This window comes from Mastigoproctus giganteus, chromosome 13 (assembly GCF_048544385.1).
Source record: "Mastigoproctus giganteus isolate SK-2022 chromosome 13, ASM4854438v1, whole genome shotgun sequence".
Taxonomy (NCBI): Eukaryota; Metazoa; Arthropoda; class Arachnida; order Uropygi; family Thelyphonidae; genus Mastigoproctus; species Mastigoproctus giganteus.
In genome coordinates, this window is record NC_143587.1 from 112,762,232 (window position 1) to 112,775,608 (window position 13,377).

At 36.5% G+C, this 13,377-nt stretch overlaps 1 protein-coding gene across 1 annotated transcript in view; it reads right to left on the reverse strand.

Moving 5' to 3' along the window:
- LOC150076370 (protein HID1) overlaps positions 1-13,377 on the reverse strand; it is a 318,232-nt gene that overhangs the window by 24,565 nt on the left and 280,290 nt on the right. Inside the window, exons 17-18 of the mRNA XM_090387033.1 lie at positions 2,601-2,860; positions 581-739 (exon numbers count right to left, since the gene is read on the reverse strand). Coding sequence (XP_090243159.1) covers positions 581-739; positions 2,601-2,860 — 419 coding nt within the window. The remainder of the gene's footprint in view (positions 1-580; positions 740-2,600; positions 2,861-13,377) is intronic.

A 13,377-nucleotide genomic window follows, 5' to 3' on the forward strand; every position in this document is an offset into this window, starting at 1 on the left:
CAAATGAGTTCATACCATTTGCAACACGTCCAATCATTGGCGCCTGCAGATTATCCACTCTGGAGGACTTTTGCTACTTGGTTTCTTCAACAGAAACGGTTCGCAAATGCTGACTTCCAGCGGGATCACTGTTCACACGATCCTCCCATTCAACGTCCTCTACCGCATGACGAAGGCATTTCGGACCCTGCAATGCTATGTGATTCCAATTCATCTTTGTGCCCCCTACACCTCCTGCAAGTTTGTCGCACTGGTAGTGAACCACCCTGTATATGTTACTGTAAAAGCCGAAAACCCAGAATCCTATGATTTACCAACATTTCATTCACTTTTCCCGATTTTTGAAAAAATCAGAAAAGTTTCAATGATCTTTCATGTCTAGGATCACTACATATAAAAGAATCCATCAACTGGTATTTTGATGGGTGTTAAGGTGTTCTGTTCAAAGGAACAAAAGTAACAATGAGTGTAATTATGATATTTTGATGGATGTTAAGATGTTTTTCAACAGAAAAAAGTAATAACAATGAATGAAATTATGTCCAAGGAGAATAAGACAAATTTCATGAGTTGTGCTTACCGTAAGTAAATTACACCCCACATGTAAATACGAAACCACATAGTTGTGCCACTATTGGCTTGGTATTTGCGGATCAAAATGGGATGGGGTACAGGCAACAAACCAACAAGTGTACCATGCTGAAGGAACTTCAGAATTTCACTTTCATCTGTAAGGCCCCTAAAAAATATTTTGAAAAAAAAAAAAAAAAAAAATGAGAATATAATATGAAGAAATATGTAACAAAATGAAACTTTACTTTCCTGACATAATGAGATTAACTATGATTTAAATTAATTAGTTTATGTACAGCCTGATGCAATATAAAGTATAAAAAGTACAGAATAGTGTAATTTTATTTATTCAATAAAATATATTTTTCCTCAAATATATCCTTTGTAAATTATGCTGCTGTTCAAAAATATCTGTATTGTATTCGATATACAGAGCTATCTTTTTTATCATGCAACCCATTTGTCAATGATATATTCTGAAGTAACTATGGCAACAGAGCACATGATATCGTTGGATTTAGAAAAATTTTTTTAGACAAGTGGCAGAAGGCAGTTTCACTGTAAACAGTATAGCATTTATTAATGTGGTGTGTAACGGATTTTTCCACAGATATTTTTCAATTTTTGTCTGCCTGTGGAGCACAGTCAAGGATAAGGCTTACAAAACCACCCATATATTCTGGATGAACTGAAACAAAAAACTGAGAACTGTGTTCATACCATTAAATGAACACATTTTTCAGAGAGTTGCATCAAATACACTGAAAAGATGAAAATCATGCCTGCATAGGCAAGATGGACACTTTCAGCATATTCTTAAGTTTTTTAATTTCAGTATTCATTTCTAATAAAATTTTGTTGCATAACAAACTGATTAAATTTTAATTGGATAATTCTGTACAATTATGCAATTTTCCAATATTTAAAGAACTATCACAAAATGAAGTATATTGTGGGAACCATGGAGCAATTTAGTTGTAAATTTACAAATAGCTCCACAATCTACTTATCACCTTTATCTCATCCCAATCTAATACACTGTTACCTATTTATCTTATCTGATCTCTAATGAGATCAGCTGAGGTCTAGTAGATAATAATGATGTCTACTGATCTAAGGGAGCAGTGGGCATCATTATTTTCACTCTAACTTAAATCCTAACATAAACAAATACATGTCATTGAATAAAGCCCTCAGTGGTCAGTTGCTGAATAATACAGTGATATTTCAAAAACCGACCAAAGAGCTTTACTTGATGACATGTATTTATTTATGTAAGGATTAAAGTTAGGATGAACAGGGTTCAGTTGGAGCATAACAACATGTCTCCTAAAGGCATCACATCATTATCAGTTTCATCCCATATGGATAATGGTATTCATCTCCACAAGCAGTCAACCAATTTGAAGTGATGCAGTTTGAAATTATCATCCTATAAGATGAAATTATCCTTAAATGTGCCTGCATGTTTCATATAAGGGTCCAAAATGTCATCTATAGACTGCTGTGTGGTTATTGTGCTTTCCCCACAAAAAAAAAAAAAAAAAAAAAACCGCATACAGGTGAAGATGTTTGTCTATTACATAACTCTGAAATCTGTGCACTATACCTGGCATAAAACAATAGTTATTGGCATTGAAATATACAGCATGATGCTAATCAAAGAATCAGTCCAACATCACATTCAAATGAAATGATTTGCTAGTTGTATAGAATTTTTTTTTCAATCTGAAAAATGTCCAGTTTTACAGTGTATGGACAGCTCTGAAATGCTGCACTGCCAATATTTTTCATAATTTCTTATTTTATGTAATTAAAATAAGGAAAACAAAAACATCTTGAAAAGGATCCTAGAACACATACTAACCATCCATAAACTACTGTTTTAATGGATATGTTAAGATATTCTGTCAGAGAAAAAAAGCAGTAACAATGAATGCATTATGCCAAGGGGGAATCAACAACTTAAAAAAAATGCACATTTTATATTAATATAAATTCATAGTTATTTTATATGATATACTTACTTGTCGATGCAGATCTTTTCAACTTGAGGAACCAATACCTGCAGTAACCTCATTATAGTATGAAAGGGGAGCTTCTGTTTCCATGAAAGTACCCATTCTGATGTAGGAACCCATTGTCCCTGAACATTTAGTATTGAATCAGCACTACAATAATCACCTGTGGAGCTAGCCCTTGCACAATGACAGTTGGATGTTACAGAAGAAGCTACTTCAGACTCTGAGGAAGCATTTGATGAGACTGGGCTCCCAGGCGGTGAAGGCTAACAGAAGAACATATTCATGAAATCAAGACTGAATAATAATCAAGCTAACCCACTCTAATTTATATATGTAATCACATAATGGAAAATAAATCATGAAGTCTAATATTAATAAAGTCCAACAAATCTAACCATTCCCCACTCAGCATTAAATTCACCAGCAAGCATATAGTTTTGAAACATGACTGGAATCAGAGTAATAGATTTCTATTCCAAATTTATGAATACAGAAGTATTTACAATTTGTAGCTTTGCTGTCACTGATTTTCTTATCACTAGAAAGTAGGCTGAGGACCCATTTAAGCAATTTGAATGGTATGGAAGTAAATAAGCTGGAAATGTCACAAATAAATTTAATATTGCACCTATTATTATCATTCCTAATAGTACTCATATTTTCATTATTAACCTAGGTATTTTTCAAACATCTGTGGATGGATATTTAGAATCTTTTTTATGGAGTTTATTGCAGCTACTGGTGATATAAATCTGATGATAATACTGTTGATAAATGCAATCTCCTGAATAAACTGTTGTTGCTTGTAGCTTTCCTCCCTCCCACATACCCACAGGTGAATGAAGAATGATGGCTTATTTAAGCCTTTGATGAGACTTTGATGATTCTTAAATACAGGTAGGACCTGTTTTACGACAGGGTTAGGTTCCAGCAAAACAGGGTCGTAAAACTAGACCAAATTATGATGTAATTGAATGAGATAGGTTCCAAAATTCCCAAAATTTTCCCAAGTATGTACTAATATTTCTATTCTTTATAAACAATTAAATATTTTAGACATTTAATGCATGTTTTATTTATATTTATACATAAAACAATTAATAAAATAAAATTTTAACTTACTTTGGTCCTGTGGAGTCATCGCTTGAGTGCGTATTTACTTCACTAATATTTTATGTGACAATGGCATAATGGGGCGACATTAATGGGAAGTTCTTGGTTGAGGGTCATTGGATTCTGAGGATTCCTTTCCCTTCTTTGTCAAGAACTGTAGTATTAACATTTGGTGTAACTTCCTACTTCTTTCTTCCAAGATGTTATAGTAGAGTTTCAACATCATGTTGACACCTCTTTAGATGCCATGGCTACGTTCCCAATCAGGATCATTATCACAAAGTTCATCATAGGCACTACAAATTTTGGCAAGAGCACTCTGAATATGTTTTGTTTTTAATGTTCTGATTGGCTCCAACTCTTCCACTCCATCTGGTGTGTCAGCCTCACGTTGAAGTTGCACAGTCAATTCCTCCCTCAAAAGTGGCTCATCATGACTCTCCAGCAACTGGTCAACATCATCTGGATCAACATTGTCAATGCTAACATCCTTAGCCATGAGAGAAACATCTTTAGCCACTTCTGAAACTGGCTCAATCCTTACAAAATCAATCACTGCTTCAGGCCACAATATACACCAGATATGTGAACTTCATCAAAGCAAAACCAATAAAGGTGCAGTTATTTGCTCAACTCTGCAACGACATGGAATCAGAACACCAATACCTAATTCTGCACACCATAGTTTGCTAGCTGTCTCACGGAAAAGTTTTAAATCAGGTTTTGGAACTGAAGGACAAGTTAAGAGCATTTTTGTAACAAGAAGGGAACCCATTGTACAACCATCTGGATGAGGATGATTGGTTTGCAAAGCTGGTGTATTTGGCCAATATCTTGGCCTACTCGATGCCAGTATGCAAGGCCACAAATGACAATATCCTCACAACTACAGACGAACTAACTGCATATATATAAAAAAAAAGGGGGAAAAAAAAGCAGCTGTGGCTTGGAAGAGCGATGCAACATAACCTTGAAATGTTCCCACTAGTAAAAAGTTTTAAAACAAGTGATGAATTGTACAGCCTCCTACAGGAATATCTTGCAACACTGGTAGAAAAGATTGATCAGTACTTCCCATCATTGTCTACAGAAAAATTCAACTGGGTTAGAGATCCCTTAGCGAATTCCAACTGTTCAGATCTGACATTAGATTAGGAGGAGAAAATGGCCTACATTACAAGTGATCACTACTCGAAATTGAAACACGTGAGTATGCCACTGGATTCTTTTTGGATATACAACCAGAAACAGTATCCACACATCTCTACAAGAGCATTATCTATTCTTCTACAGTTCTCCAAGACATATTGTGAACTTTTGTCAGCCCTGACAAATATCAAAGACCAGAAAAGAAAAAGGCTTATTTGTGTTAATGAGGAGATGACAGTTTGTTTGTCTCAAAGTAGACCTAATATAAATGAGATTACCTGACAAAAACAAACTCACATCTCTCATTGAATTTGTATATTTTGTGAATGAATCACGTTCTTATGTAGCTGAATTCTATGTTATGAATAAAGCATTGTTAGGAGTTGATTTTTTGTTTTTTAAAGTATTTCTTATTAATAAAAAATTCAGTGTGACAAGCATATTTTCAATCCAAAAGTGCAGCCCAGAGAAAAAAGTTTGGGAACCACTGTTTTAAAGTGTAGCATATTGTGATATTTTCATAATTTAGAGAGGAGTGTGTTATAGGCCTGATGAATGCATTGAGAAAAACAAACAATGAACAAGGAAACAAAATGGACCAGTAAATCAGAATGTCTTATAACAGGGAATTTTAACTTTTTGGATATTGACTGGAACTTGTGCATTGGCCACTCACACACTAGCAAGACCTTTGTGGATTTATTGGACGACTGTTTTCTAATAGCAGCTCATTAGAAAGGCAACAAGAGAGAGCAATACTCTTGTTCTGATTATCAGCAGTGATTCTTCATGCATTAAAAATAGGTAGATAAAAGAACCACTATGTGGCAGCAAGCACAACATATTGATGTGGAATTTACTTAAAGATATAACTATCATGAAGGGTTTTTGCTTTTGTAAACATGACTACAGTGGTCTCAGAGAGTTTTTAAATTCTGAAGAGTAGGACCAACTAATGATGTTATCAACAACATATTCTGAATGGATTAAAGGAAACAATCACAGAAGCTACTCGGCTTTTCATACTAACTAAGGAATACAGTTCAAGAATTAGACCTAAATGGATGTCACATGAACTGTAGGTGTGTGGCAGAGAAGAAAAAATGCATGGGATGCATATAAATTATCAAATTCTACAGAAGCCTGTGGTAGATATAAATTAGTCTGCAATCAAGTCACAAAGGAGGTTAGGCAAGCCAGGGCAGATTACAATAAGTCTCTGGCAGAGAAAAGACGTCTTTACTTATATTAACAGTAAAAGGAATGGTTAAATCACACTGGTCCACTTGATGTGGATGGGCTGGGCTAACGATTGATAAACTTGCTCGGGTTGCTGAAAGGCTGATATTTTGCAACTACATTCACACATGAGGAATTCTTTAGGAAAGGGGATGTCAGAAGTTTATCAAACTATAACAGGAAGGTAAATGATTTTGTAATAATCAAAAGGAAAGTGGAAGATAAATTGAAGAAAGGCACCTTGGGTGGATGGGATCATTTTAAGGGAGACAGCAAAGGAGATAAGCAAACCATTAGCCACAATTATGAGAGCATCTATGGATTCAGGGGAGGTCTCTGTGGACTGGAGATGTGCAAATGTATCCCCAATTCACAAAGGGGATCAAAGGGTAACATGAGGTAATTACAGGCCTGTTAGCTTACTTAAGTTCAGGCAAAACAATGGAGTCACTGGTTAAAGAAGTAATGCAGGACCATCAGTCACAGCAAGAGTTTATTAAGGGGAGATCTTGTCTGACCGATTTGATTGGATACTATGATGCAATAATAAAGGTGCAAAAAATAATTCTGATATATGTATATACTTGAATTTCAGGAAAGCTTTTGATACTGTTTCACAACAGACTGCTGTACAAATTGGAGCAGTGTGGTATTAAGGTCAAGTTGATGGTTTGGTGGGAAAAGATAGAAATTTTTTATCAATGGATGCCCCTGGTCGTGAACTAATGTTATTAATGGAGCACCCTAAGATTCAGTGCTGGCTCCATTGTTGTTTTCTGTATGATATCGAAAAAGTATATGAGGCTTAATGTCCAAGTTTGAAGATGATATAAAGTTTGGCAGGATGGTTAATAATGTAATGATGGCGTGCTACTGCAACAAGATCTAGAAAAATTATGCAGTTGGGCTGAGAAATGGCAATTGAGTCTTATTGACAAATGCAAAGTGCTGTACATGGGTAGCAGTAATCCCAGATTAACAGACCAACTGTGTGGTACTACATTTATGGTAGTGGAAAATGAAAAAAAATCTGGGGAGGTAATTGTACAGCGAAATATGAAATTCTCTGAGAGTGTAGAAAGGCTGCCAGAACAGCACATGAGGTTTTGTCAATGACATGGGATAAGGAAGTGATTATTCCATTGTATAAGGCAATGGTCAGGCCACATTTTTAGTACTGCATACAGGTCTGAAGGCCTCATTTTAGGAAGGATAGAGCTGCTAGAGTGGGTATAGAGGAGGGCAATGAGATTGGTGAGGGGAACAAAGGGGTGCTCTTACAAAGAAAGGTTTCAGTTCTGCAAATTGTAGAAACTGAAAACTAGGTACCTGCAAGACAAGCTGTTTGAGGTGTTTAAGGCTTTGAATCGCGTGGGTAAGCTCAATGCTGATGGGATTCTTCCTCTTGCTCAGACACTACACACATGAGAGGGCATAAATTCAAATTGAGGAAGGATGGCTGCAGAATAGATGTATAGAAAGTTTGCCTTTAGCCAAAGGGTGGTTATTGTTGGAACAAACTTCTGTCTGATGTTATGGAAGTGGATAACTTGACTAAATTCAAGAAAGAACTAAACAAACTACTGGAGGATTTTTTTAGGGAATGTGGTTTTTTTTTTTTGCTGATGCTGTATATAAGCTTGCTTTCTTGTACCATTTGCCGCATACTAATACTAATTTTTAATTTAATAACGGTTAATACAAGAGCAATCAGAATGCTACAGCACAGGATTTCATAACTCAGAGAGAAATGGCTGCAGATTTCCCTAAGAATTAAGTTGAGTTTGCTGCATGAATAGCCTGTAGCATATTTTCAAAGGTCACTCTTGTAGATAACTCAAGCTCAACTGATGATAGTATTTTTTGTTTTGGATGTGCAAAGTGTATTACAGAATAAAACTCATCCAGCAATGCAACAAGTTATATTTTATAACTTGTTGCATTGCTGGATAAGTCATTCACACCAAGGAAGAAAATTGATGACCTAGAACCAAAAGAAAATTGGGGATGCAGTTTTCTTTGGTTCTAGGCTGAAGTATCCATTAAACTGTCAAGTGATGTATTCCTGATTTAGGCAAAAAATGCTCATGAGAAAAAGTGACCAGGATATACTTCTCTGATTCAAATTGACATAGATTTATAGGAGGACTACTTTAAGGGAAATTGGTAAGGTGTTTTGCAATAAAGATAGGTGAATCAGGAGCAGAGTGTAATCTGCCTGGAATGAAAATTGATGATGTAGCAAAAGGACCCTAAAGAGAGCATTATTATTATAATTCACATGGAAACTGATGATTTGATAGATAAATACATGGACAGAATGATAAAACGTCACAGATTACGTCAGAACATTTGCAATTCTGCTCAGGCATGACAGGAAGCACTATATGCTGAAAGCCTTACGGGTTAACCAAAGACTTGAGGGACTCGGCAAGACTTTTGGGTGAAAATTTTATCAGTAGCATCAGTAGTTTTACCAGTGTGAGTAGAAGAAATTATTTTGTTGAGGTGGAATACATCACAATACATCGGTCTTCTTCTTCAGTGTCCTCAAGCTTGAGAACTCACTACCTTATCCACAATCAGTTATTCTAGTGATCTGTTCAATCCTTCTTGGGGGGGGGGGGTCTCCTTTTTCTTATTCCTGGTACTCTACTGAACAAAATTGTTTTCTCTAAATAATCCTCTGATCTTCTACATATGTGGACAAAATACTGCAAGATTTGTATATCTATTATTTCAGCCACATGGTCTTAATTTTGAGATGGTCCATTATACTCTAATTTTTCTTTTCTCCATCCAAGTGTCGCCAAGGTTCATAGTCCAAGTTTTGTCTCCGTATAGTACAACTGAGAATACTAAAGTTGTTACCAGTATGGTCTTGGTATTTTGTGGGATGTCTCTATCTTTACATATTTTTTGTAAGTCGGTCATAGCTCGTCTCCCTATGGCAGGTCTTCTTAAGATTTATTTTTGCCATCCTCCTTTTCTGTCGATCATTGCAAATATATGCAAAATGATCCACATCCATTTTAACATTAGTAGGGGCAAATGATGCAAGAAAGCAAGCATATACAACATCAGCCAAAAAAAAACAAAAAAATAATACCTCCTATTTCACCCATTCATTCCCCCAAATACTTTATCTAGTTCATCCTTGAATTTATTTAAGCTATCAACCTCCACAACAATAGATGGATTGTTGTTCCAATGATCAACCACCCACTGGCTAAAGGCAAACTTTCACATATCTATTCTGCACCCATCCTTTCTCAATTTGAATTTGTGCCCCCTTGTGTGTAGTAGCAAGAGGAAGAATCCTATCAGCATTGAGCTTGCTCATCCATTCAAAGCCTTAAAAGTCTCAGTCAGCTCAACTCCCAGGTGTCTAGTCTCAAGATGCTGCAATTTGCAGAAATTAAGCCTTTCTTCATAAGAGCACTCCTTTGTTCTCCTCAACAATCTTGTAGCCCTTCTCTGTACCCGCTCCAGCAACTCTGCATACTTCCTAAAATGAAGCCTCCAGACTTGTATGCAGTACTCAAGATGTAGCCTGACCTCTTCCTTATACAATAATCACTTCCTTATCCCTGCTAGCAAAATTCCTGTATTCTTCTTGCCCCCATGGGCTGTCCAGGCAGCATGTCTGAATTGCTCAGAGAACTTCATATGTCAATTATGTCAATGCCATTTGAGGAATCTACTCTGGAGTTCACATCTCATCTTGTTTCTGCTAATGATGTGGCCATGAGTGATGCTTTCCCATTCTATCTAGACTTCAATTCTTGGTCACTTTTACTAATTAAAACCATATCATCTACACATATCAGATTTGTGATTACTTCTGGTCAATGTTTACACCTCCAGTCCAACCACTGAAAGCCTTCCTCATGATGTTTTCTCCATACAAATTGTAGAGTCCTGGAGAGAGAGGATGCATACCTGTCTGACGCCATTTTCTGTTTTGAACCATTCTGAGAATGAGTTTTCTATTCTAATTGCTGCTTTGTTGTTGTCATAGAGTCGCTTAATTAATTTCACCAAATAAGCCAGGATTCCCACGTTGGTCATAATTTCCAAGAATGTCCCTTCTCACAAAATTCAAGGCCTTCGTGTAATCAACAAAGCACATGTGAAGCGGTATGTTAAATTCTCTTGCCTTTTCAATCAAATGTCTGAAGTTTGTTATCTGATCTGTTTTCCCTCTTCTGGACCTGAACCCAGCCTCTTCATGGGCATCTGAGCATTAATGCATTTATGGAGCCTATCCTTTATAATGTAAAGTAGAATTCTGTTTGCATGTGATAGCAAGGCAACTGTTCAATAATTACTGCATTCATTTGGATCTCCTTTTTTGTGTATAGGGATAAATGTGGATTAGGAAGAGAGAGGAGGAATTATAGGGGCTAATTCAAAAGAACAGCACCCATGAAAGTATCTACAGGTTCTCACAAAATTCAAGGCCTTCGTGTAATCAACAAAGCACATGTGAAGCGGTATGTTAAATTCTCTTGCCTTTTCAATCAAATGTCTGAAGTTTGTTATCTGATCTGTTTTCCCTCTTCTGGACCTGAACCCAGCCTCTTCATGGGCATCTGAGCATTAATGCATTTATGGAGCCTATCCTTTATAATGTAAAGTAGAATTCTGTTTGCATGTGATAGCAAGGCAACTGTTCAATAATTACTGCATTCATTTGGATCTCCTTTTTTGTGTATAGGGATAAATGTGGATTAGGAAGAGAGAGGAGGAATTATAGGGGCTAATTCAAAAGAACAGCACCCATGAAAGTATCTACAGGTTCTCACAAAATTCAAGGCCTTCGTGTAATCAACAAAGCACATGTGAAGCGGTATGTTAAATTCTCTTGCCTTTTCAATCAAATGTCTGAAGTTTGTTATCTGATCTGTTTTTCCTCTTCCGGACCTGAACCCAGCCTCTTCAAGGGCATCTGAGCATTAATGCATTTATGGAGCCTATCCTTTATAATGTAAAGTAGAATTCTGTTTGCATGTGATAGCAAGGCAACTGTTCAATAATTACTGCATTCATTTGGATCTCCTTTTTTGTGTATAGGGATAAATGTGGATTAGGAAGAGAGAGGAGGAATTATAGGGGCTAATTCAAAAGAACAGCACCCATGAAAGTATCTACAGGTTCTCACAAAATTCAAGGCCTTCGTGTAATCAACAAAGCACATGTGAAGCGGTATGTTAAATTCTCTTGCCTTTTCAATCAAATGTCTGAAGTTTGTTATCTGATCTGTTTTTCCTCTTCCGGACCTGAACCCAGCCTCTTCATGGGCATCTGAGCATTAATGCATTTATGGAGCCTATCCTTTATAATGTAAAGTAGAATTCTGTTTGCATGTGATAGCAAGGCAACTGTTCAATAATTACTGCATTCATTTGGATCTCCTTTTTTGTGTATAGGGATAAATGTGGATTAGGAAGAGAGAGAGAGAGAGAGAGAGAGAGGAGGAATTATAGAGGCTAATTCAAAAGAACAGCACCCATGAAAGTATCTACAGAAAAGGCATGCAGCAGAAACAGAACACTTATAAGACAAAAAATAGAGAAACTTTGCAAGAGATGGGTCATTAATTAACCCTGACTCCCTCAGTCCCTCAGCCTGAGAGAAGTTTGGGTACAGGTGCACCACTCCAGTGAGAATAACATTTCATGGTAGGGAACTGAGATTTGTACAGAGTGAGCAGTTGTTTAGAAGAAAAGTACTGCCAAGAGCAAAAGAGAAAACCAATTTTTTTTTGGAGGCAGAGAAGCAATATTTGTGATGTGCTTATGCCAAGAAAAATTAGAAGTCAGGGTAATCCCTAATAGAGATATGTGATCTTGTCTAGAAATCTGAGTGTCACTGAAGATAAGCACAGGAACAGTAGGCTTTTTTTAGTGAGATATAAGATGACTGAGTTTTAGAAGGATTGAAATTAACTAAGATATCTTTGCCACATTAAAGAATTACCTGGAGATTGGCATTTAAGGAACTGGTGGTGGATATTCGAGAAGTTGAAGCTGTTTGTGCAGGGTAAGGTTTCTGAAACTGGAATGCAATGTTCTGTCATCAGCAACATTCTGTCATCAGGTCATTAATATACAAGAAGAAAAGAGCAAAATTAAATAAAATTCCAATGAATTTCTCCCACTGAATTTATCCATAGATGGGTAACATAAGCCGGTGGATTACAACTGATGGAATAGCTATTGGTGATCACTGATCAGTTAGATTTCAAGGTAGTTTAGGAGTTGGCGGTTAAATTTTGAAACAAAGGAAAAACTTTAGAAAAAGAAAGTGTAAAACAGCAATAAAAAACAGCATAAAGTTAAGGAATACATATTTTCAGAACAAGTAGAGAAATGACACCAGGACCTGGAGCTTTCTTGGCATCAAGATTATAAAAAATTCTTCTGACATTCCTATGAGAGAAGAACACAAGATTACTTGGATTGGTAGCATGTGGTTTGCCAGAATCATCAATACAAAAATTAAAAGAAATATAGGATGCTAGTAAGTCAGCTATGTCATTAGCTGAAGCTGTAATAGAAATACCAAGTTGTAACAGAGATGGAAGTATTGGTGCACAGAAGTTGTAGCCAATTGCTCTGGCAAGAGACCAGAGCAATTGGCTACAACAGTGTTTTCTGAAGAGTGTAAACAGGCAGCCAAGAAAACCGATGGTGTTGTATCGATGATTTATTGAATGCTATCCTGTAGAGAGAGGGAGGTCATAATCCCACTGTATAAGGCAATTGTAACACCATATATGGAATACTGTGTTAAAGTATGGAGACCTCATCTGATAAAAGACAGAGAGCTTCTTTAAAGGGTCCAAAGTTGGGTAACCTGAATGGTGAGATTGGCAGAAGGACGACCATATGAAGAATGACTCTGATTATGTGGGCAGCTTTGCAACTAGGCACCTCAGAGGTGACCTCACTGAGGTTTATAAGGCTTTGAGAGGGACTGGTAAAATGAATGAAGGTGGTATTCTCACTGTTCTAAAGAATTCCAGAATCAAGGGTCATAAATTCAAATTATGGGGCTTGAGGTTTCTATTAGATTGTAGGAAGTTTTCTTTTAGCCAGTGAGTCACTGATATCTGTAACAAGTTGCCTTCACAGGTGGCTGAGGCTGATAGTTGAATTTTCAACTGGATACTTACCTGTGTGTGAGGAGGAGGAGGGAAGCATATAATTTGTGTTTTTTTTTCTTCTTTCTTTTTGGCAGTGCATCAAAAACCTTTGGCTTTCTTGCACCATAT